Below are 25309 nucleotides of genomic sequence, written 5' to 3'. Positions count from 1 at the left end.
AATGTAAACTGCACTAAGATAAATGATAAATGTTTTTATGAGCAAACAGAATGGAAAGTTAATTTTAAATTTAGCTATGGCAGAGGTTAATATATGATTGAAATTATTCAATTACTTTAAGGTTCAAAATGAAATTTAAATAAACCAAGGAGGAGGTTATTTTCTGTTCTATCAGAAATTAAATTGGTAAATATAAAATTATATAAAATAAATAGATTAATTGATTGCTAGTTTTAAATTTAGATTAATAAAAATTTGATATTGTGTTGGAATGATTTTGTTTGCTGATTTGACTTTACGCCTAAGACAATTAAATAGTAAGAAATTATTTTCTGCTCTCTCAGAAAAATTGTTCTATATACAAGGATTGTGTGAATTTGACTTTTTAAATTTCAGCTTAAATAAATTCCTAGAAAAAAATCAATCAAGATAAAAAAATGAGCTTCTATTAAAAACGCACTATTTTAATTCATTCATATATTATTTATCAAACTTAATTCCTATATTTTAAGAGAGTGTTTGCTAAGAGCATCATGGTTATTTTTATTATTCACCTCATTATTGCAAAATTAATACATTTATTTAATAATTTTACACTTTGGATTAAAAATATTTTGCTTTTAATTAAAAATAAGATAATTTTAAAATTATTTAATGTATAAAACTTGCCTTTTCTTCAATTTTTAATATAAAATATTATTTTAATGAGGTATTCCAATTATCTTAATGAACAATATAAAGAAAACAAATTATAATCAATAAAATAAATTAATATTATAAATCATTGCCTACACTACATGGATATTAAATTTAAAAAAAATCACTATTATAAGAAGATATTTAAAATTTCTATATTTAGTATCCCTATGTATTAGTTGGAAAATTATTAAGTATATAATTTGTATATAGTAGAGTATTAATATTATTTTAATGAGTACTGTTTTTTTTTAAAGCTTAAAAAAATAATCAGTTTATCAAAAAAAATTATGATACTTTTTAGTATTTAATAGAGAGTGATTGATTGTTAGTAAGTTTTTGTTAATTCAATCATTTAAAGTTGTACTAATGGCTATTGTAATAATAATTTCAAAAAAATTTTATAGAAGTTTTTTATATTAAATATTAAGTTTAATTATAAATTTAATATAAAAAGGAAAAAACTTATTTGAAGCGATCAATAAAATATCAGCCAACAAATAATAAATAATATTATAATAAAATACAATATCAAACATAAAATTAAAAATACTATTGCTTTTAATTTAAGTCTTTTTAGATTTATTTATAATTAAATTAACTCTTATACTTTAATTATTCCAAATAATCTTTAAAGCCTCTCTATTTATATGAGAAATAATATTTTTCTAGCTACTGATAACTACTTAAATTTATTGATTACACTTTGCTTATTCTTGAGTTAAAATTAAATTTCATACTTCAATAAGTTATTTATTTCAATAAAAATTGTCAAAAATACTACTAAAATGAACTAAAAAAATTTCTTACTCTCTCAATATAATGAATAGTCAATTATTCTAATTTTAAAGAATAAGATATTTTAAATACAAATACCATTTTAAAAGTTACAAATAAATAACTGTCTTAACCTTTAAATTTCTATTCATGATGTTTTTTCTTGGTATTCTGTATTTATTAGTAGTGTAGTGTTATATTAAAAATTTTTCAGCCCAATTAATCAAAAAACTAAAATAAAACTTTCTTTTTTAAGTTTATTTTTCTTAATAGTGCTAGCTTAATTTTCATAAAAATTTGTTAAAAATATTTGATAAAATCAATTTTTCTTTAAAAAAAATTTTAGAATTTTTAAAACTTTTAATTATGATGAATCTCAGAATATATAATTTAATTTATTTTTTAAATAATTTCTTAAATTATTATAAAATTTTTATCTATTTTTGAAATAGAAATAAGATAAATTTTGCAAAAGAAATCAGTTAAACAATAAATTTTATTTTAGTAAAAATTATTTTCTATTTATAATCTTCTTAAAAAAACTCTTATTGATACTCCAAATAAGAATAAACATAAAGTTTTATGTGCTGGTTAAATTTATTAAATTTTTAAATTATGCGAGTGAATAAATAATTATCATGTAAATTAAATTGATAGAGAAATGTGACGTATTCTTTGAATTTTTCATACCTAAACAAAGGAATGCTCATGATTTATTGTTTTAATCTATTTTGTATTTAAGAGTTTAGGACGAGTAAAACTAGCTTTCTGAATCCTAATCTTTCTCATTAAAGTATCTTAGATAAAAAGAAGAATTGAAAAGTTAGATGTTAGCTATTTTAGATATTATGTGTCCATATAGATGTAAATGTTAGTTTATTAATAAAAGAAATTAATATTTTAGGCATAGCCATAAAAGATTAAACCTCAACAAATATAGTAAAAAATAAAAAAAGGGTAAATTGAATTTTACTTTAATACTTGGAAATGTAAATGGATAACTAAATAAGAGGATTACATCCAACAGTAATAGCTGTTTAACCTCCTAAACCTGGACAACCTGGCTCTAATTAGTCAAGATATGGTTCTATCAACATGAGTTACATCCCTAAAGTGATTGGTCCTGGTATTATTTTGACATGTTTATTTACATATATCATGGCTATTTCTAAGCACGAGGAAGAACCTTTTCCTTACTGCACAATCACTGCAACAGCTAGTCATTTCCCTTAAAGTGTTGTTTTCAGATTGAATATGCTTTTCATTTCAGGTGTAACTCTTTTCTTCTGGTTTGTTATTTACAGCTGGTTAAATTTCATAAGCAAAAAATACTAATGTGGAAAAGTTAGTGCCAAATTATTTTAATTGGCTGGACTAGGAAGCTTCTTTTTCGCAATGGCAGTTGCTACTATTGACACAGGGTAATATAATATTACATTTAATAATTCTAAAATAATTTTTTTTATATTAAACGTTAGAAAAATGAATTAAAACTTGCACACTTTTGTTGCTTTAACTTTCTTCATTATTTGGATAGCTGCTATTCCTCTGATTACATATAAGATTTATCAATTTAAGGTTATCTATAGATCAATTGTTTCACCTCTTTCTTGGAATATTAAACTTTTCAGTGTAGCAGCTATGATCATAACTTGTATCGTAAATGTTATTAAATATTTGTTCCCTAATGCTTTATATTTCGATCCTCACATTGACACCATTGAATGGTTTGTTACCTTCTCTTTGGCTATTTGGTTGTTCTCTTTTTCTTATGATTGGGAAGTGTTCTATATTTGCATGGACGGAAGTAAAATAGCATTAGTCGATCTTGACTTTTTCGTTAAGAGACACGAATAATATGCTAACTACCATAAAAATGGCAATCAAAATCCAACTGCAGTATATTGAAAAAGTTTTAAAACACTTGCTAGTCTGATGTGACTGCAACAAAGAAGGTTAAATAAACATTTATATTAAATTGGAAAGAAGAATTGTAATCTTCTAAAGCAAAGAAACGAATAAACAAACAATTATAATAAATTTGATAGTATTTATCACAAATAAAAATAATTTTATAATATATAAAGTTGAAGTTTAAATTCATAAGAAAATTAGTTTCAAATCAACAATCAATATATTCTTTTTCTTCGAGCTTTATCTTTAATTTTACTTTTGCCAAAGATTTATTTAATTATTATTTTTTTAAATTTGACAAGAGTCATTGAGTTACACAAAAAAATTTGGAAATTTTACCATGAAAATTATTTGTACACAATTATATAAAAAAACATAACAAAACAAATTCATTTATTGATACAAAATTTTTTTATTAAAAAATTAAAAAATTTTTATAATAATTTGATTTATTTTCTAATAAAGTTTGTATTTTTATTGTTTTATTAATTTTTTTAAGGCTTTTCAAGAAAAAAAAAATGCTCAAGGTGGGGGTCGAACCCACGACCGTTGGCTCATAAGACCAACGCTCTAACCAACTGAGCTACCTGAGCTTCACATTTATAAATATTTTGAAAATGTTAATCATTTAAACTAGAAATAATCCCATTTTAAATGGTTGATATAATATTTAATTTTAAAAAATATCTTAAATGTTGATTTATTACAAATATTTATTTTTTTGATAAAATTTTAAAAGTAAATTATTAAAAAAATATAGCTCCATAAAAAATAAAATATTTTGTAAAATTTAAAAATAAAGCAAAGCTTTTTATAATTTAGTAATTGTAAATAATAATAATAATAAAAATAATCCTATTTTAGTAAATAATTTATTTTAACAAAAATTATGTAATATTTTTTATATTTGTTTTTATATATTGATTTTGTTTAGCCAGCCAAGTATTAATACAAATATAACAAAAAAATATGAGCTATTTCAACAAAAAGAATGAAGATAACAAACCTGTTGAAATGAATTCTTACACTGCTCCTGCAAATGGAGGCGGATACACCTATAGCGGATTTAATTAAGATTAATTAGGAAATGTTCCAAGATTAAATGATTAATAAAATGGATATGGATAATATAATGTTAATGCCTAGTAGCAATACGATTAATAGTTCTAAGTTAAAATTAATACAGGTTAGTATTCAAATTAAGATCCTTTAATGAGTGACCCAGCAAATAGGAGTGATAATGTGACATATAATACAGTTATTGATGATAATTAGAATTAATAGCAACAAAATCCGTCATAATTAGATGTGTGTATAGAATAAATAAAATAAATGATGCGTATGGAAGGTAAAAGCCCTATCTGTAAACTGCTTACCTATATTAACATATTTTTAGGTATTTTGATATTTTATTTAATAGTTCGCTCTTTTTGAAATAACTAAACGTACTTACATATTTTCATAAATTACCAATTTAAATAACAAACATAAAAACTCAAATTTGATACAAACATATATATGTATTTACTTAAAAGTAATTAAATAAAAAAAAATTTAAACTGTTGATATTTGTTAATATAAGAAATACCAAATATTTTATTATTAAAATTCTTTATTATCTATTAAAAAATATATTCTGTTTAAAAATATTGTTTATGAAATATTTCATCTAAAATATTTATAATCTATTATCGAATTAGAATTAAATATAAGTATTACCTATAAACAATATACTATCTTAGTAAACATTTTAAAATAAATATAATATATGCAAAAAAAATGTATAAATGTTTAGAGTTTTTAATTCTATTAATTTAAGAAATTTTTATCATTTATTAATTTAAGAATTAAAAAAATATTTTCAATTATTTTTAGAATTCAATTATTAAAAAAGTGAGTTTTAAAAAATAATTGCTCCTGTGTTGTTCCAAAACAAAAAAGATAGTTAGTTGTTGATAAAAATGGGAATGTAAACAAAATTTTGATGATTACTATGTTAAATATTTAACACAATTTAAAAATATAATTTTTTACTCAAAGTATTTGCTTTGTTTTTTAGGAATATTCAGAAATAATGTTGGTTTAGAGAGCTTTCATTTAAGAAAATATTTTGATAAAACATTAAATAATTTTTTTAATGTGATAATTGATATTTTTTTTTTTTTGAGTATAAATTAAATTTCTGTTACTTTAGCTTTCTTATCAAACAACAAAATCTTTATGTAAATAATTTCAAACTAATTTTATAAAATTAATTTCTTTTTAATTTATATTTGTAATTGAAAGTAATTTTTGTTGTAGCATAAATAAAATAGTCAGCTATGAAATATTTATATTTTTATTTAAATCAATTCTTTAAGTATGATAAAATAAGAGATCAAAAATATAATATTTTATTTTTAAAAATAATAATTTTTATACATTTTAGGAAACCAATTAATATGTTGAGTATTAATTATATAATTAAAAAATTTAATGTTTAATTAGCTAATATAAACTTCTATTAGTCTATCATTATAAAATCTTAATTAATATTGAATACTGATATTAAAAGAAAATCGAGGAGATTGATTGCCTAATAACTCGTAAATTAGAAAATTATTAAAATCATTGTTAGTATTATGGCAAGTAAAGGAAAAGGGAAAGGAAAGGCATCTAAAATAGAGCAAAAAGCTACAAAGAAGAAGACAGCACCTCAACCACAATAAAGTTTAGCGCTTTAGTATGAAGGTGCGTTAGATAACGCTTGCTTTATTGATTGCATGCTAAAGAACGGAAGCAAGTTTATGAAAGCTAGAATATTAGGTATATTTTAAAATAAAAATTCATAAGAATCAGAATAAATTGCATCAAATAAAATGCCTATTTGTAAAAAAAGTTAATATATTTAATAAATTCTATTTTTATTGAAAAAGGTGCAAGGCTAAGATTTGGAATTGATCCAATGGCTCCAAAAAAGTAAAGAAATTTACATTCATATTAATAAAATTCAATCCTATATTATTGTTAAGAGTTTTCTATTTTTTAGAATGAAAATGGCTAAAATTTTATGTAAAAGCAATAAAAAAACAAACTAAATAACTTAAGAAAATAAAAATTTTTGAATAAAATTTAAAAAAGCAAAATTATAAGCCTTAAAAATGGGATTGTTTTGAGCTTTTTAGTTATTTAGATTTTTACTCATTTAATATTCAAATTTATTTTTAATTAATTAAAGAGAGGACTCATATGATTACTATGTACACTACGAAGGAGAGAATAGAAGATGGGATGAATGGGTAAATATAAGTCGTATTAAGATGACTGATGAACTCATACCAGAAGAGCCTAAGAAATAATAAAAAGTAAAATAAAATGATTTCAATGAGTACGATGAGCATGAAGGTTTTGATTAAGATGCACTTAACAGTCATTTAGAACACACTAAATTCAAGACAATTGAAAGTGTTAGATTGGGAAAAATTGATATGGAGTCATGGTATTATTCACCTTTTCCTTTAAATTACTAGAATGTAGAAAAGCTTTACTTTTGCGAGTACTGCATGAACTTTTACATTCTAGAATCAGAAATGTAAAGACATTAGAAATCCTGTATTTTAAGAAGTCCTCCTGGTGATGAAATCTACAGGGATGACACGGGACCTATAAGCATAAGCATGTATGAAGTAGATGGGAAAAAGAATTCAGTTTATGCAGAAAACCTTTCTTATTTTTCAAAGTTATTCCTTGATCACAAAAATTTATATTGGAATATGGATCCCTTCCTTTTTTATATTTTATGCGAAAATGATGATGAAGGTTCTCATATTGTAGGGTATTTCTCTAAGGATAAAGATAGTAAAGATAATTATAACTTATCTTGTATTTTAATCTTTCCTATCCATTAGAGGAAAGGATATGGTAAATTTCTGATAAGCTTCTCATACGAGCTGAGCTCTATAGAAGATAAAGTTGGTACTCCAGAGCGTCCTTTATCTGATTTAGGAAGAAAAAGCTATTTATCTTGGTGGTGCTAGAGAATAATATAATATATTGAAAGTAAACCAGAAGATTATTCATTTTCTGTTGAAGAAATATCAAGAGGCACCTATATACTAGAAAAAGACATTCTTTACACACTAGAATAAAAAGGGTTGGTAAAATACTAAGGAGGTAATTCAATTCTCCTAACGGATAGAAATTACTTGAAAAAAGTATTTAAAGAAGCTGGGCATCCAGGCATACCAGTAATTAGAGAGAATATACATTGGGTGCCTTACAAAGTAAACTGGAATAGAGAATATAATATACGTTAGCCAGAATATGATCCATTTAGAGGATCTAATTATACAAATGTATTTTTAAAACCATCTGCAATATCTCAAATGAATCCTAATTAAAATTTGGCATCAAGTTCAAAGAAAAAGACTCCATCTAAGAAAGTAGCTTAAAAATAAGCACAATCCTAGCTTTAAACACCTCAATCTAAAAACTTAAATGGATAAGATAACTAAGATGGAAATCAGGATGAACACTTGTCTTCTAATCAAGTTTGAATAAATCAATCAAAACCTAAAAATAAATATTACACTCATTTTACTATTAAATAACAAACTAATATTAACCATAAAAAATAATTCATTAGTTTTCATACAAATAATTGTTAATAAAATTTTGTTGATCAAAAGATTTAGAAATAATTCTATCATTTTCAAGTTATTTTAAATAATAAAAATGCTTTTAATTTATTTCTTATAACATTTATTTAGTTCTATTTTTTGAAAATAAAAAATATAATCGAATTTTTTTATCTTCAAATAAATAATGAAATTTATTTTTAATATTCAAATTTCTCATCAGAATTAAAATTCTTAAGTATGAGAATGTTATTCAAAGATTTAGTGTAAAAAGGTGAATCAAAACATTAATAAAATAAATTTGATCTCAAATAAAAATATTTTCAAATAAATCTTTCATCAAAATATAAAAAAAATAATAAATTTTTATTAATTTAAATTAGATTAAAAAAATAAAATTATAAAATAAATATTAAATTTTTTAATTTAATTAAAGATTTAATAAATAATTAAATTAGAATTTCATAAGTAATATTTATTATATTATATTTCTATTAATAGAGTGTTTTTTTATTGTATTTTGTATCTTTGTTATTTATCATTTTTTATTCAAAAACTTCTTTTTTTTTCTTTTTTATTATCTATTTTGATAAGATTTTTTTATTTTTAATAAAATTCAATAAAATTGATTTCGGAATAATAAAAGGGCATTATTTATTAGATTAAAATATTAAAATGTCGAATAGCACTTAAACTGAGTAGACTTTTCAAGAAAAGCTTAATAGATAATACATGACAGAGTATTTATTTAAGGGAAATAAGGAGAGCGTTAAAGGTAATTACGCTGAAGCTGCTGACTCTTACAAAAGAAGTTTAAGTTTCGGAGAGGATGTCAGTATTTATTATAATTTAGGATTGATGCAGTAAAAACTAGGTTAGACATCAGAATCTATTTCTACTTATCAAACATGTATTTAAAAATTCCCTAATGAAGCTTGCTGCTATTAGGGATTAGGATAATCTTAGCTAAATTTAGAGTAGCTTGAAAATGCAGTTTCTTAATTCGACTAATGCCTCTCTTTGGATGAGAAAAAAACAGAGTGCTTGAATGGAAAAGGAATTGCATTTTTAAAACAAAATAAATTAGTAGAGGCAGAATAATCTTTAAGAAAATGCATTTCCAAGAATTCTAGAAATGAAGATTGCTAAAACAATTTAGCTAAGATATATATTTAAAAGAAAGAATATGAACTTGCTTAAACACCTCTTAATGTTTGCTTGGATATAAATGGAAACTCAGATTAATGCTTGAATAATATGGGTCATGTATTTTTAAATTTAAATCAATCTAAACAGGCTATTAGATACTACTAAAAAGCTTCTTCATTAAAGCCTAAAAATGAATAATATTTGGTGGATCTCGGAAACGCATTTAAAAAGAGCAAAAACTTTGAAAATGCTCTTAATATATTTAACAGGCTAATTTAGATTGATCCTAGCAATGAGACTTACCACGAAATGAAAGGATTTATGTTTTACAACAAAGGCGATTTCGATAACGCAATACCTGCTTTTGAAGAATGCACTAAGTTGAAGGGAGAAAACGCATTTACTTGTCACAGACATTTAGCAAATTGCTACTATGAAAAAGAAAATTTTGACAATGCCATTTAAAATTACAAAGAATGTATTACTTTAAAACCTTAAAGAATAGAAAACTATTTATTTTTTACAAGTTCTGTTTTTTTAAAAACCAAATAACAATGCATTTATTACAAAAACACTACCTAGGAATTCTGCTTAAACTCCTACAATAATACTTACAATTATGTGACTGGCAATTATAACAGTGCTAAAGATTATTGCTAAAGCAATATAAACAATGCTAAAAATTATGTTGAAACAAATTATAATAATACAAGGGATTATGTTTAAGGTCATATTAGCAACTCTAAAGAGTATGTAAGTAATATTAATAACTCTACTTCAGAATATTTTAGTGATGTAACCAATAAGACAAAGTCATACTGGGGCGGAGTTTATGACTAAGCTATGCAGTATTACAACTCCTTATTCTCATGAAAATATTATTAAGTTACAATAATTTTTCTTTTTCACGTTATGAGATAGTTCAGCTTTAATAAATATATTTTTATACATTTTTAAATTTAATAGCTTGATCTATTAATTAATTTTTCAAGATTATTATAGTTAAATATACTGTTTATTTCTGATATATTTGATTCAATATTCTAATAAATTCACTCAATTCAATTATTTTTAAAAATATTTTTTTATTTTAATGTATTCTTTTTGAAAATCTTTTTTTCATTTTTTTCTATCATTATATCTATCTATCTTGTTTAATATTAAAGCTATTTAATTTTCTAAATATTAGAAAAGTTAATTATGTGATAAATATATTATTAGCTTATAAGAATTATTCATTCTTCCTATTTATATTCAAAAATTTTTCTAAATACCATAATCTATTAAAATTTATTTCTCATAATTTGTCTAGATTATTTTTTTTTTGGATGTTTAAAAAATTATTATCATCATTGTAATATTTTAGTTTTTCTCTGCATAAATAAGAAGTTATACAATACTTGTGTTTGATAATGTATGTTTTTTAATTTTGATTTAGAAATTAAATAATAGAATTTCATATTGTAATTATTTGTTATTTGTCTGTCTATATCATATTTTAGAAAAAAATTAATTCTAGATCTTTAGAAAAATTCTTAGAAAAATAGTTATATTTGTCTAAATATTATATAAATTGCTCATATAATAAAAATTAGAACATTTTTGATAAGATATTATAATTTATAAAATTATTTATACATGAAATAACTATCTCAAATTTTACTTTTATATTATAGATTATAAATTTCAGTCATATTATGTATGCTTCATATGTCTAAAATTTAGAATATTTATCGAATTTGCTATAATAAAATCTATATTTTCTGCTATATAAATATCTGAGCTTAAATAATAAACCTACAAGCTAATTAATTATTAGAATATACATCTTAATCAGAAAAAATAATAAGTGAAAATAAAAAATCATATAGAAAAAGATTGTTTTATTGATAAAAAAATAAATTTACTTTTTTGTAGAATCTAAATAAATATGAATAATTCATAATAGGACCAAGGAAATTTCTGCTCTTTTTGTTAAAAAAGAGTTTCAAACTACGAATTGCATGTAATCTAATGCCAAAAATAGAATAGATAAGCTTAGCAAAATCTTCAAAATAACATGAGTAGTAATTCTAATAAACCTCAATAGAGTTAGGATGCATTTATGAAATAGTCCCCTTCAAAAAATAGAGACACCCAATATTCTTATTAAGCAAACGAGGTTATTTCTGATAATCTGCGTGATGTGAACAATAGAAATATGTTTGGCCAATAAAATGTCTAATAGCAATCAAACCAGAGTTAAAGGCAAGGAAATAGTGGCTAATTTAATAATGAATATGACCCTTAAAATTTAAATTATCAACGTAATAATGGAAATATGTCATATTATCATCCTCTTGAATAAAGTTAGGATGAAACAGTAAAATGTCCCAATTGTGATACTATCTTAACCATCGAAATGGTATCCATTCATGTAGAAACCTGTCCTAATAAAGAAATCTAATGCTAATTCTGCAGATAGCTATTCCCTTAATGCATCATGAATGACCACTTAGATGTATGTGATTAGGCTTTAAATTAGTAATAATAGTAATCATAGCTAAGAAGAAATGGAAACTTTAGCTCTAATAATAATAGAAATCAAAATAGATAACCAATCTTTTAATAATAACATAGTAGAAATGATAATAATAATTAGAGATAATAATAAAGGTAAAATTCCTATTAAAATTAAGAAGAATAAGAAATGTCTTTCTAAAGGCAAGGTAGCAGCAATCCTCTATAGGCTGAAAGAGTACATCCATTAGAGCTTTTGTTCTTAGGATTAAGAGGGAATAGATCTAATAGAAGACAAGGTATTGGAAGTGATTTATTTTAAATATTGATACCTTTAATGCAACAATCATAAAACAGATAATTTTAGTACTTTTTAAGTCATGGTAATATGGAAGGCTTTGACTATTCTAATGACGGAGGTTTAAATGAAAATCAGCTTAAAGACTTCCCTGTTCATAAATTTTAGAAAAAACCTGGAATGAGCTAAGATTTGCTCAACTGCCCTGTTTGTCTCTGTGAATTTGAAGAAGGAGAAGAAGTTAAAATTCTTGATTGTTGTCATAGTTATCATTCTAACTGCATAGATGAGTGGCTTAAAAAGAATACTCATTGCCCAGTATGCAAATAAGATATGAAACAATTTGTTTGAATAAATTAATCGAATAATAATATATTAAAATACACAAAATATCCTTATTAAATAAAAAATATATTAGTTCTTTATACTTTAAAATAATTAATAAATTTAATTTTTTCAAACATTATTACAAAATATTACATAAATAAATAAATTATTCTTGTTAAAATAGTAAAAATTCTTTATAATGTTAAATTTTCAAACACCCAAAATTAATTAAATAACAAAAATATTTCAAAAACAAGTAAAATACTAATCTAAATATTTATACAATTAAATTTACATACCTAAAAATGTAATAATTAAGTGTATATTTTTATAAATAACACAATTAATAATTTACTACTCTCATAAATATTTGAGAAAAATTCATTTTTTTCTATTCTTAATACAAATATTATAATAAATATTTTTTGCTTTTATTATTAACTAAGTAAGTAAAATTATTTTAATAAATTTTTTTTTTACTTCAAACATTCAGAATTAAAATTCAAATAACAAAATTATTTCAAAAACAAAATAACATATAAATCCAAAGATTTATAAATTTAAATTTGCATACTTTATAGTTTAAAAAGAGATAGAATGATTAAGTATTTTTAAATTAAATAATTATTTATAACTTTCATATATATTTAAAATAAACATTAAAATATTTTTAAATAATTTATATTTAATTAGTACTTAAATTAAAAAATAATGTTAAAATTTACTTTGAATCTAAATATTTATATGTGATAACAAATGTAAAATTTAAATTATTCAATACTTGTTGTTAAATTAAAGATATAAAACTACATTTATTTAAAATATTTTTTTTGTTTTTTAAAAGTAAAACAATTTGCTTTATTAAATAAAAATGCTTGCTATTTATAAGTATAATACTGTAAATTTAAAAAATAAAGCAAGTAAGAATAAAAAAGTAGTATTTGAATTAAATAATTTACTAACAGATTAATTCATTTGAATTGAAATAAGGATTTTTAAAAAATAAAAAATTTTTTGGATATACCGTAAGTTCTCATTTAAAAAATCCGAACGAAATCCGAGAAATGATCAATTTTTATAGTCTTTAAAAATCACTTCTCGTTTTTCGGAAATGGCGTAATCCGAGGAACGAGGAAATGAGAACTTACGGTATTCTAATATATAATTTAATGAATTAATAAAAAAATTATCCAAAAATGTAATAAGACAATAATAATAATTCTTTAAATATGGAATGCATAATTACTCAAAATCTCATTGAGCAATAAGGTGACATAGAAATAAATAAAATGGTAATAGATGCTTTTATAGAAAGTAATAAAAATACCTTAAAATGTAAGTTGATAATTTGCAATTTCATTCATATTTTCTGCTTTTCAATGCTTGATCAGATTGAATTTTATAATTTTTCTCATCTTTATCAGAACAAACATGACTTCAAACAGTAAAAGCTTTTGTTTAATCTATGCTTCTAAATTCCTTTATTTATTGTTCTTCCAGTGATGCTAGGATATGCCCGTGACTTTGTTAAGCAAGTAGCAACTATAAAAATAACTTTTGCTATGATTTTTATTGGAATTATCTTTTAAAATTGCTCAATGTTTCTGCATCTCTATTAAGTAGAATTAATAGGATAATTCTTTTTTAATTTGGGTAAGGAGGTATTTTTTGTGGCTGGACTGTGTTTAATAAATGATTACTATCCACTTAATTCTGATTTTGCATAAATATTGGTTTCTTACTCTTAATTTGGATGGTGCCTTCCCCACTTCTTTACTAATTTGATTATGATTGTTTTGTCTTCTTGTGAATATTTGAATGGTAAAGTAGTTGAATATTTGAAGATCTTACTTTTAATCTTCTTTTTGTTGCTTATTTTTGAAATAACTTAGATATACTAAATATTGAAAATTTATTAAATCCTTGAATAAACGGAAGAATCTAATATAAGAAATAGCAACAATCCTTTGAAAAAACACAATATATTAATTGCTTTAAGCAAATACTTTAAAAACTATAAACTGATATTAATAATTCTTTCCATTTCTTGCGTGATCTCCAGCTAGAATTTTGGATACATTAATGCTTTTAATGTTAACTTATCAGAATTAATTAATGAAGGGAATAACTAAAGACCAACCAATATTTCTTATTTTCTTACATCATGTAAATAAATATTATTTATTATCCTTATTATTATAAAATTACTAAAAATTTTTAAAAATTATATTAAGTCCAAGTTATATCAGATTTTACTGCAAATGAATTTCTTAAAAAGTTCTACAAGAAAAAATACAAGTTAAGCAAAGTAGTTTAAAGTATTTAAACCTCTGGCTTTCTTGCAATCATTTTTTACACAGCTTTAATTTTTTTGGAAAATATTCCTGAAGAATATTTACCACTAAGCCTCATTTTAGTTTTTTGCAACATTCTATCTGGCTTAATTTCTGCATTTTCTTATTCCACAGTAGAGGTAATAGTATAGTACTTTTAAATAAATTATATGATTGGCACAGGATTTGGTTTAGCATCTTCCTTCATGAATTTGTTTGCAACGATTTCTGGTTTAATTCTACTTTTTTCATAAGACAATAGATAGTTCTTACAAAGCTTATTGCCAGCTTACTTGATGATTACGATTATTTCATTTACAATTTAGTATACAATTGGGAAAAAAATGTTTAAAACAGAAAGTGAATAATAAAAAAATATAAACAAACAAGAATCTTTGTGAAATAATAATAAGTTTTTAAAAAAAACTAAAACAAATAAAAAAAAAATAATTAATATTTAGATATATTTTATCTAAATCAAAATCCTATATAAAGAGATAAATATCTTAATTAGATTATATTAGTATGAAAAATTTATTAGTAAACCTAATAGATTTATTATTTTTTAATAAGTAAGTATAGCTAATTAATTTATTATTAAATTACTCAAATATTATTATATTATATTTAACATTTATTTTTTTAGGTGCATTTTTTAAAGAAATTAATTTTACTGATCAGTTTAAAAAGATGATATAAAATTTATTATATACTGAGTTATTATAAAATTAAGTTTATATGTTTTCAAGTTTAATAAATTTTTAAATACTATTAAGGCAGGTCCTTTACCAAGTATAAAATCTTGATGGATAGGCTTTAACTAATGAGGATTGACAGTATTTAACTCTTTATATATATTTTGAAGAAATCCTTAGCTTTTATCTTTCATTCTATGAATTCAAATAAAATAAATTATCATAATATAATGAATTATTTAAATAATTAAACTAAAATATATTCAAAATTGATAATTTTATAGGAGTATTCTGTAAATATATCTTTCCTAATTATTTTGAAGGAATTGATAATAGTTTATTAAAATTAATTTTTCGTAAATTATTAATTATTTAAATCAATTTAGAGTTATTTTATAAAAAATAGATAAAGATGCGCCTAGAATATGATTTTAACTATATTCAATAATAAAGTCGATAAGAATTAGTCTTAGAATTAAATACTGAAGCATATGTGCAACGCCAAGTTAAAAAGCTTATTAAATAGAATAAAAATAATTTGGTTAAAAACCTTAAAATTTGCAATTGCATTCATAATCTTTGCTTTTTCTTTTTAGAGCTTATATAAAATTAGTATGCAGGTCTTTTTTATCCAACATTAGCTAATACAAATACTTAGGATATTTAGTTTTATTATAGTTTTGCTTTCATTATTCCCTTAAATTTTTTTCTACCCATTCTCTTTGGCTATGCAAGAGATTTTGTAAATCAAGTAGTAACTATAAAAATATCTTTCGCCTTAGTGTGTTTAGGAATATTGCTTTAATATTTTTCATTGTGTTATGGCTTGATTTAGTCTTCCATGGTTGGTGTCTTTCTGTTTATGATAGGAAAAGAGGTGTTCTTTGTTGCAGGTTTAACTTTGATATATGATTATTATCCTAAAATAGAAAATTATTCAGTAGTTGTAAGTTCTTATTGTGCCTATGGATGGAGTTTACCTCGTATTTTGGCAAATATTTTAATGCTTTTAGTTAACTAGATCTAAGGAGCTCCTGAATTAATTTATCAATCCAGACATTTCATTTTCTTAAATACAATTTTACTACTATTCATAGAGAAAGCCTTTTTAAATTAGATTAATAATTCTCAACAATAATTAGAAGATACTGAAGAAATTAACATTAGAGATTATAAAAATCCTTTTAGAAAGCACAATTTGTTTTTAACTTTGAAAAAATATCTCTAAAGTTATGAATTCATGTATTCCATTTTTTCAGTTTCTATAATTATTGGCCTCCAAAATACTTAATTTGTAAGCATTTTTAGCTAAAACTTGATAAATTACCTAAAAAATCAAAATAACAACAATGATGAAACAATTGTCTCATCTTAGTACATTTTAAGTTTAAGTAAATTTATTAATTTATTTAAGCCATTATTTTTTTGAATCTTCAAATAAAATAAATAAATATATTTTATTCTTTTTTAAATTAAAATTATTATAAAAAAAAGCTTTGCTTGAATTTTAAATTTTATTTTTTTTACTAAAAAAAAGTTTAAGCAGCATCTCAGTTATTCTTTAGCCTTCATCTTGCAAAAATATTTAAAAGGAATTTTTCATTAAGCAAAGTTTTAAACGTTTATTTAGGATCTGGATTTTGTTCATTTGTATTTTTTTTAATAAGTTATATACAAATAAATGTTTTTAAAAATAATCCTTTTGTTTCTATTGGAATTTAAGCTGTAAACAACATATTTTCAGGAATAGCTTTAGCACAAAGTTTTATTACAATTGAAATTATAGTAGTTTATTATCATCAAGATTATATGATAGGAACAGGTTTTGGGCTAGCTTCTTCTTTTATTATGCTATTTTGGACGCTTTCTGTAACCTTAGCCAAGTATTTTAGCTATGAATACATATTATAATATACAGCTGTATTCTTAGGTGTCTCTTTTTACACTTTATTAGCCACTAACTTAATTGGAAGGTACATTACCTATAAATATTACATTAATATATCAAATTGAAAAGTATAAAGAGTTCTTGGTGAGATAATACAAAACAGAGGAACTCTTGTTAAAAATATTTTTTACTCTCATTATTTATTTGCTCAATTTTATCTCTATAAAATATTTAAAATAAGGGATATTTTTAAAGATATTAATTTAAACCTCTCTTATTTCAATAAATTATTTATAATATTACTATTTAATAAATATAATATTATTTATAAATAGATATGTAATAATATGTTTTCAATTTTATTTAAGAAAGTAATAAATTATTGATGAAAGTTAAACTAAAAAATTTGAAAAACTTTTAAAAAATAATAAATTAATATTTGATTTGTTTTAAAAACCATTTATACAATATCTAAAGCACGATATAATAAAAGATAAATATTTTTAAAATAAAAAAAATTTCTAATTAATTAAAAATAAAAAAGATTGAATTTAGATTTTTTCTGAAAAATAATTTTTACTTTAATTTTTATCATTTTTATTTTATAATTTATAACAATTTTTTTGATGATTTTCAATCCTTCTATCAATCTATCGATGACTTTTTAACATTAATTCTAATTAATTTGAATTTAAAACTTTTGGTACACAAAATTTAATTGGTTTAATCTTAATGATTATTTTATTAGCAAAATATAAAGTAAATAATTATGTAGCTAAAAATGAACATACTATAAAAATGAATTTATGTATTCATAATACTAATTTAAAGAGTAAATTTTTTATGTATATTTTATTTTCAAAATTGCAATTTATATATAAGTACAAACATTTTTTGCCTTTTAGTGTTTTTTAAAGAGGCAATTAGATATCATATTATTTATGAAAAAATTGGAAAATATGCAAAGATGTCAAAATTTTTATATTCTGCAAATCTTTAGAATTAAACTCACAAATACTGGTGCCACAAAAAGATAATAAACAATATAATTCCTAAAATTAGGACCTAATTGAATTACCTTTTCAAATTTTTCTATTCTTTGTTTAATTAGTACACTATTCCCTTTGTTGTAGGCACATATTCTTCTTCATATTGCTCATCTTCATCTTAAACCTTTTCTACGCAAGCTTATTATTCCTTTCTCCTATTATTTTAATAATAAATTGTATATATCTTACTTTGTTAATTCATATTTACTCAGTGATTTCCATTTCCATTTTATAAATCTACTTTTTGAAATTATGTTGATTTGATTTGTCAGTTATTATTAATACGCTTTATTTAGTAAATTTTTAGATCTTTCAATATTTTATTTATATCTATTATCAAATAGAAACATCAATATTTCTAAAAGTTATTGGCTCCAATTCTACCAAATTTATGAGGAATTAAAATTTAAAAAACAAAAATAATTCTTAAATATTTTCTAATTACTTTAATTCTTTTTTTCAATTGTATCAAATCAAATTTTATAAAAATAAAATTTACAACATATATTTAAATGATGTAATTTAATAACTAAAATAGCTGTAATATATATATTGTTGAATTAAGTATCTTTCAGCATTTATACACTTTGAATTTAAGTTAAAAACAAGTGCTAATAAATAATTTCCATTCTTTGAATGGCTAAAAGTTATAACTTATCACAACTGAGTGTTAATTTAAAATATTGTCATTAAAGGTATAAGTAACCTGGTTTTATTTAATATCAAATGCTGCTGTAATACTTAGTTATTTAATATTGCTTATGTTTATTTCTTTTTATTTAAGGTGGCAAATAAAACATAAACAGGGCATATCGTGATTGTATCCTATTGCATCTTTAAGTTCTGAGTCTATACAACCAATAAAGAAATGACACTTGTCTTCAAAGTTTTGATTATCTATAAATACTACTTTATAAATCGAAGAATTTTCAGAAAATGATTCACGAGGATACAGGATAGTATTTAAAGCATCAGGATAAGGTACTTTTGATCTAACAAGTTGAACAGGTTGCATACTATTTTGTTCAACTGATAATTTCTCGATGCTTAGTTAATTTATTATTTGCTGGTAATTGTCAAATTAGTGAATAAGCCTTTCATTTATAAAATTATATGCTCCTTACTAGAAGTTATTAATCTGCTATTTAATATCTTAACCTTCTTTAAGTTAACAGAGCTAATTAAAAGTCTGGTGCAATTCACTTTTCATAAATTCTATTTCTTAGTTATTTTCTAGCTTAGAACAATTCTACTTTAAAGCCTATTTAATGTGTTGAATTCCATAAGCATCAGTATAAAGTTATTTAATCTTATTAAGCATGTTTTGCTATAATTTTTCATTACTCTCTTAAAAATTTATAAGCTACGACTTAATCTCTTTAAGTTAATCAATCAATTGATCAATAAACTCTATCTCTTTAATAAATACCTTTTTATGCGAAGCCTACTTTTCATTAAGGAAATCTTTGATCTTTCTAGTAGCTTAATCGAAGGGGTATTCTTCTATCTGGTATTCATTTTTGTCATTTATGTCTTCAAATAATAAAAAATCATTATAAACTTTAGAATAAATGCTCATGCATTTTTAGCATATTTTCCAATCATTTTTCTCTTAATCTTTTAAAAAATTTTTGCTTAAACACACTCCGATAGTGTGATGGCTAGGGTGTCTTTAACAAAAGCTTACTTCTTACTAAATTTATTGCATTTTTAAATATACTATAACAGCAATTTTAATGTCTTAAAAAGAAAATGTAAAGTAAATTATTGTGAAATTTAGAAATATCCTTTGTGTTTTCTAGATGTAAAATAAATACAATTTAAAAATTTAAAATAAAAAAAAGGTATTTTTTTGTTTTTTTATACAAAATCAGACCATAGACACAATTCTAGAATTCAACATATTTTTACATTTTCAGAAAAAGCAAATAAATTATTTTTATTTTAAGTCAACTAGTAAATACAAAAACTAAAATAGATTTATTAAAAACTAATAAAATTGAAATTTGCCTTTCTTTAATAATTTATCCACTTGAAATTGATTCTTTAAAATTGGCAAATCTAATTTGAAAATCTTAATTAATTTTAAAAAATAATCTGAATTAGGTAAATTAAATTAAAACAGGTTCTAGTTTCTATATGTCCTTTTTTTGGTGTTTTTTATACATAATTCAACTATTTATTTTTAGTTTTTTAAGATATTTCAATATTTGTTTTTTGGAATTAAAAAACCAGCTTCCTGACTTATTATTAAAAAGAGTAAATTAAATAAAATTCAATGTAAAATATTGATTAGATACAATTTTATAAAAGAATAAAGTATTATGCAATGTGTAAAAGGCGATATTACATATTTAATTTGTTAAATTTTAGATAGTAAACTAGAAATTTTAATAAGATATAGGTAATTTAATTAATATAAGGAAAATTTATGTGAATTTTTATTAATTTTTTAAAGGATATTTCATTATTTCATGATTAGCTTAATCTTTTACTAGTTTAATGAGCTTCTGATGGGAGCTTACTTTTTTTGAGCTAATTTATAAGGTTACTTGATATAACTGATGATTTTGAGCTCTATTAAAATGTCTAAGTAGTTGACTATTTTGTTAAACCTCTTGATATTTTAGAGACTCTCGAGCTAAACATTTTGGCAAAATAATTAGGATTCCTTTAAGGAAGGGTGAAATTATCAAAGTCATTTTCTGTTGATTGGTTTTATGTGTTATTTTAACCTTATTTATCATCAATATCATCATCAACATCAATATCTTAACCTCCGCTACTACTACTCCCACCACTAGAATATTTATTAGAATTGTAACCATCTGAAGAATTTGAACTCTATCTAAAAAGAGATGAGTTTTCAATTTATGTTTTGAATAAAAAGTAGAGCAATACTATTGTTTGAACTACTGCAGTAAACAAACTTGAAAATTTCACTAGATTTACAACCTGAGGAAGATGATCCTCAATAGCAACTTATAGACAAGGTCTCTGCTCAGTTGGTGTTCCTCTATTAATCTTAATCAAAATAAAATTTAGTGATTTAAATTTATAATTCTTAATGAATCATTCATTTTAATTTTACAAAAATTATTGAAATATTATATTTTCCTTGCAAATTAATTGCTATTAAATTTAATTTTTGAGAATAATTAATGTCTTCTGATTTAAAGGAATTTAAGTAATTTACATCAGTGAAATAGTATAAGTTTAGAGGTGTGCATATTCCTGAGCAGCCCCAATAATTTTCAGCTTACTTGAGTTAATAATACAAGTCGTTCTTTTGAAAGCTTCCTGGACATTGTGAGATGTTGACTACCATTTGTGAGTTATTAATATAAGGAGTTATTTTGTTTTACAAGTCTTATGGCAATATAAAAGGAAATTTCATGTCACATAAACATGAAGATGTACACAAAGTGCTCTTTGCACTGTCATATAAATTAAGAGCTTCTCTTTACCAAATTTCTGTGTAATAGTTATTACAATCGTCAATCATATATCTGTATCCTCTAAATGATAAGCCTCCAATAATAAAAAATCCAGAATTTAATATGAACCAGATACCACAAATAACAAGCTTGTGCTTAAAAGGGATACTATCAATATATTTACGGCTGACATAAAGTTAAACTAGAATTAAATATATCATATTGACCAAAGTAACAACTAAAAGACCTATGAAAAGACCTTTTAAATAGCTTGGGATAGATCCATATATTATTTAATCTGTATCTGCTAGCCCAGTAATTGCTGCGCAAAGTGGAATAAGTAAAACTAAATAACAAATGTAAAGTGTTTGAGTCAAAGGTTATTTAACTGCAACCTTTTCTTCAGCCACAATATTTTCAGGATTATTTTAGCTTTTTACAATTTTTTCATTTTCTTAACTGAGCGGGATTTACTTAAGGTATTAAATATTCATAGTATTTTAAACATTATTTGTTTAATCAACCATCTCAATTTCTTAGATGTTGTTTTATCCTAGTTCGGAAGCATCTTATTACCTCTAAGTAAGCAATTATTAATAGTTATTTATTGAGTTATCGTTCATTTTTATAAGCCAAATAGCTTTAAGATTCAAAAATTATGCAAATTTATTTTAGTCTTCTTAATAAACAAAAACTTGTAATTAATTTTTTTTTTGTATTTATTTTTCTTTTAGAATTAGTAAATCGTATTAAGCAATCTCAAAGGTTAAAGAAAGATTTTAATTTTTTTAATGCAAAAATTGAGATGTAAAATTGAAAAATAAGGTTTATTTCAGAATATTACTTTTTAAGAAATTCAAAGCCATCCATTTTATTTATATGTTAGACGTGAGAAACCATTAATTAATTTACTAAAAATCTCTGAAATGAAATAGATTGATAAATATATTCTACATTGATTTACTGCTAACGAGCATATAAAATATATAATAGATACATTTAAAAACATATACCAATATTATTTTATTTAAAAAATATTTTTTTTATTTTCATAAAATTTTACAACAAGAAATGGTTCTTAAATAGATTGGGATATTTTAAAAAACTTTTTAAATGTTAATTTTGGTAATTTAAAAATAATAAAAATAAGTTTTATTCATTTTATGTAATCACTAATCATAATTATAACTTTAATAAATATTAAATAGAGTAAAATCTTCGCTTAAGTTAATTAATTTTTAAATTTAAAATATTATTTCATTTCTTAAAGAAAATTTTTTATTTCTTTTTTTTATTCTAAGTAATTTTGCAAAGAAATAAAGAAACTATCTTCTTTTGAAATTTAAATATTTATTGCTTTTTAAAATTGTAAGCTTGTGTTCTTCTATACCCCAATATTTTTTATCTAAACAAATAGTATGGGTGAGTCTCTCTCTTTAGTATTATAGTATTTTGTTTAGATGGTAAGAATCATCATAAAAATATGAAATTTTTATTACATTTTCGAAATTATTTGTCATTAAGTTAAGAAATTCACTAGCATTTAATATTATACTTTTAAAAATTTTTCTTTTTGCTTCTATATCTTATATGTGATAATTAGAAATTTTTATTTTTTTTCCTCTGTTATTATAGTATTTAGAAGTAAATAGATTGCCTTCAAAAGAAGAATATAAGTATTTTTTATTCATTAGTTTTCTATTTAAAGCATAGTAAAATATATCAAAATTTTTAATTGATACAAGTGGAGTGTTTTAGAAAAACAGTTATTAATTCATAAAGAATCTATATAATAACATTTATTTTTTTGGCTACACTTCAAAGTGGAAAAAGAAACTAAAAAACTAGATAGTCAAATTCTCTAATTAATTATTTGGGATCATAATTTCTAAAATTTCCTTCATTCCATTTAACAAACATTCTATTTCATTCTCATAAATACGTTAAACAGATTTTTTTCCTTTTTTTTAAGTCAAAAATAAATTACTAAAATCTATTTTTAAAGTTTTTATTCCTCTGATTCTCCTTATTTCAGCAAATTTAGAAAGAAAGTACTCATGCAATTTAGAACTTCTAAACATTTTATTTATAATGTTTCTTTTGTATTCTTTTTTTCTATCTATCTTATCACTAAATATTTCTAAAATGTTTTTGTTACGTTTAATACAGATTCTGAAAATGTTCAATTAAAATTTTAGTGAGTGATTTTAATCCAATAACTATTGAATTAATTCTAAAAATAAATCAACAATATCTCTTTCATATCCTCCATTTTCTAAGTAGTTAAATTGTAATCTTATATTGATAGCTTTTAGTTATGGAACATTTTATAAAGCTTTTGTAAATATATTTTCGATATCTTTTATATTTTGATGTCCAATAAATTCTTATAGATTTATATCTAGTTTATGGATTGATTGAGAAACATATTAAAGAGTATCCATCAACTTTACAAAGCTTTGCCAATTATTATTTAAAGATCTGATATCTAGTTTGAGAGAATTAGGCATAAAGTTCTTGATATCTTAACATACAAAAGGAACCACTACATTAGTTTTTATGAAATAGGATAGTTATCTTTTTTAGCTATTTCTTCTGTATTTAAATAGTTTATATTTAAAATCAATAATTGGTATTTTATTTAGTAAATTTAAAAGAGCAAAATCATATTGATTACTAATTTAAGATCTCCTTGAACATAAATTTATGATAACATTGTTAATGCACTTTTAAATTTATGATTCATTTTTACTTTAATTCATTATTTAGTTTGTTAAAATATTTTGTTTAAGCGATGAAAGCCCTTTAGTTGGCTAGAATGAATCTTTAATTTAGTTTTCATGGGTTTATTAGACTACTTTTAATATCTAATTAAACATTAAGTTTAAGTCTTGCTAGTTAAAATAGGTTAAAGATGGGATTAAAGAGGAAATATTCAATTTCTTCTTTAAAAAAAACTAAGATTTACATTAGCTAGCTTTCTTTATTTCAGTGCCCTCATCTTCTTTAGATTCTAGATTTAGGCTTTTATACAATAGATTATTAATATTTTTTTTGAAAATAGTGATCCTTTTTTCTTAGATATCATGGTAATCTTTACATCCTATTATTTTACAATCTAGTTTATTACATTTATTTTATTTGTAATAAGGGTCAGATTCGTATTTATAGTCTGGGTTTTTTAACTAGCTAATACTATGTGCAAAGGTGCATTTTTAATTCTCACATTAAGATTAATTTTTACAGAACTGAGTAAATTACCTTTATCTACTTTTGTTCTTTTTGATGATAATTCTGCTCTCTATTAATTATTTTTGCCTTTTGGTTTTTTATTTTTAATAAATACGTTTTTTAGTAAGAATAAATTTTTTCATTTGATATTTTTTTAAGAATTTTTAATACATTTAATAATTATTAAATAAGGGAAAGATTTTTAATCATTTAAATAGCATCAATTAATTCATTTTTTTATTATTAATTGGCCAAAAAGTAAAATAAGATATTTTTTTATTTCTTAAATAATAAAAGCTTTTTTAAATAAGTTACACATAAACTATAAATTCCTTTTCTAATGTAGAGAAATAAAATTATTACATCTATAACAAATGTTAAGCAATCGTGCAAAAAATAT

The 25309-nt window shown here is 22.1% G+C and overlaps 11 protein-coding genes across 11 annotated transcripts; 7 read left to right on the top strand and 4 right to left on the bottom strand. All coding sequences in view use genetic code 6, as the record gives it.

Annotated features, from left to right (window-relative positions):
* Window positions 1–2460: 2460 nt before the first annotated feature.
* TTHERM_00310250 (Frag1/DRAM/Sfk1 family protein) lies at window positions 2461–3381 on the top strand (the record flags this gene model as incomplete). Its single annotated transcript, XM_001021101.3, has 2 exons — window positions 2461–2894; window positions 2952–3381. The coding sequence occupies 2 exons, from the start codon at window positions 2461–2463 to the stop codon at window positions 3379–3381; spliced, it is 864 nt and encodes a 287-aa protein (XP_001021101.3).
* Window positions 3382–4356: 975 nt separating this feature from the next.
* On the top strand, window positions 4357–4821 carry TTHERM_000310249 (transmembrane protein, putative; the record flags this gene model as incomplete). The annotated part of the gene is made up of 1 exon (XM_012798887.1): window positions 4357–4821. One exon carries the CDS (start codon window positions 4357–4359, stop codon window positions 4819–4821), a length of 465 nt encoding a protein of 154 aa, XP_012654341.1.
* A 1187-nt stretch (window positions 4822–6008) lies between these two features.
* TTHERM_00310240 (MOZ/SAS family protein) lies at window positions 6009–7922 on the top strand (the record flags this gene model as incomplete). Its single annotated transcript, XM_001021100.3, has 3 exons — window positions 6009–6192; window positions 6303–6345; window positions 6605–7922. The coding sequence occupies 3 exons, from the start codon at window positions 6009–6011 to the stop codon at window positions 7920–7922; spliced, it is 1545 nt and encodes a 514-aa protein (XP_001021100.1).
* Window positions 7923–8678: 756 nt separating this feature from the next.
* Window positions 8679–10025, top strand: TTHERM_00310230 (tetratricopeptide repeat protein; the record flags this gene model as incomplete). Its single annotated transcript, XM_001021099.3, has 1 exon — window positions 8679–10025. The coding sequence occupies one exon, from the start codon at window positions 8679–8681 to the stop codon at window positions 10023–10025; it is 1347 nt and encodes a 448-aa protein (XP_001021099.1).
* Window positions 10026–10980: 955 nt separating this feature from the next.
* TTHERM_00310220 (C3HC4 type (RING finger) zinc finger protein) lies at window positions 10981–12300 on the top strand (the record flags this gene model as incomplete). The annotated part of the gene is made up of 1 exon (XM_001021098.4): window positions 10981–12300. The coding sequence occupies exon 1, from the start codon at window positions 11083–11085 to the stop codon at window positions 12298–12300; it is 1218 nt and encodes a 405-aa protein (XP_001021098.3). The 5' UTR covers window positions 10981–11082.
* A 945-nt stretch (window positions 12301–13245) lies between these two features.
* On the top strand, window positions 13246–15211 carry TTHERM_00310210 (transmembrane protein, putative). The gene is made up of 2 exons (XM_001021097.2): window positions 13246–14442; window positions 14511–15211. The coding sequence occupies exons 1-2, from the start codon at window positions 13341–13343 to the stop codon at window positions 15008–15010; spliced, it is 1602 nt and encodes a 533-aa protein (XP_001021097.2). The 5' UTR covers window positions 13246–13340; the 3' UTR covers window positions 15011–15211.
* A 505-nt stretch (window positions 15212–15716) lies between these two features.
* Window positions 15717–17317, top strand: TTHERM_000310209 (transmembrane protein, putative; the record flags this gene model as incomplete). Its single annotated transcript, XM_012798886.1, has 2 exons — window positions 15717–16695; window positions 16842–17317. The coding sequence occupies 2 exons, from the start codon at window positions 15717–15719 to the stop codon at window positions 17315–17317; spliced, it is 1455 nt and encodes a 484-aa protein (XP_012654340.1).
* An 883-nt stretch (window positions 17318–18200) lies between these two features.
* On the bottom strand, window positions 18201–18469 carry TTHERM_000310208 (transmembrane protein, putative; the record flags this gene model as incomplete). The annotated part of the gene is made up of 2 exons (XM_012798885.1): window positions 18201–18396; window positions 18450–18469. 2 exons carry the CDS (start codon window positions 18467–18469, stop codon window positions 18201–18203), a joined length of 216 nt encoding a protein of 71 aa, XP_012654339.1.
* Window positions 18470–18812: 343 nt separating this feature from the next.
* TTHERM_000310207 (hypothetical protein) lies at window positions 18813–19949 on the bottom strand (the record flags this gene model as incomplete). The annotated part of the gene is made up of 1 exon (XM_012798884.1): window positions 18813–19949. The coding sequence occupies one exon, from the start codon at window positions 19947–19949 to the stop codon at window positions 18813–18815; it is 1137 nt and encodes a 378-aa protein (XP_012654338.1).
* Window positions 19950–20713: 764 nt separating this feature from the next.
* TTHERM_00310190 (transmembrane protein, putative) lies at window positions 20714–22403 on the bottom strand (the record flags this gene model as incomplete). Its single annotated transcript, XM_001021095.3, has 2 exons — window positions 21438–22403; window positions 20714–21265 (listed from the first exon to the last, which is right to left on the bottom strand). The coding sequence occupies exons 1-2, from the start codon at window positions 22299–22301 to the stop codon at window positions 20714–20716; spliced, it is 1416 nt and encodes a 471-aa protein (XP_001021095.3). The 5' UTR covers window positions 22302–22403.
* Window positions 22404–24121: 1718 nt separating this feature from the next.
* On the bottom strand, window positions 24122–24424 carry TTHERM_000310189 (hypothetical protein; the record flags this gene model as incomplete). Its single annotated transcript, XM_012798883.1, has 1 exon — window positions 24122–24424. One exon carries the CDS (start codon window positions 24422–24424, stop codon window positions 24122–24124), a length of 303 nt encoding a protein of 100 aa, XP_012654337.1.
* Between the last annotated feature and the right edge of the window lie 885 nt (window positions 24425–25309).

This window comes from Tetrahymena thermophila (assembly GCF_000189635.1).
Source record: "Tetrahymena thermophila SB210 genomic scaffold scf_8254551, whole genome shotgun sequence".
In the NCBI taxonomy this organism is placed as follows: Eukaryota; Ciliophora; class Oligohymenophorea; order Hymenostomatida; family Tetrahymenidae; genus Tetrahymena; species Tetrahymena thermophila.
The sequence above is the reverse complement of the archived record's forward strand: the minus strand, read 5'-3'. Positions and strand labels throughout refer to the sequence as shown.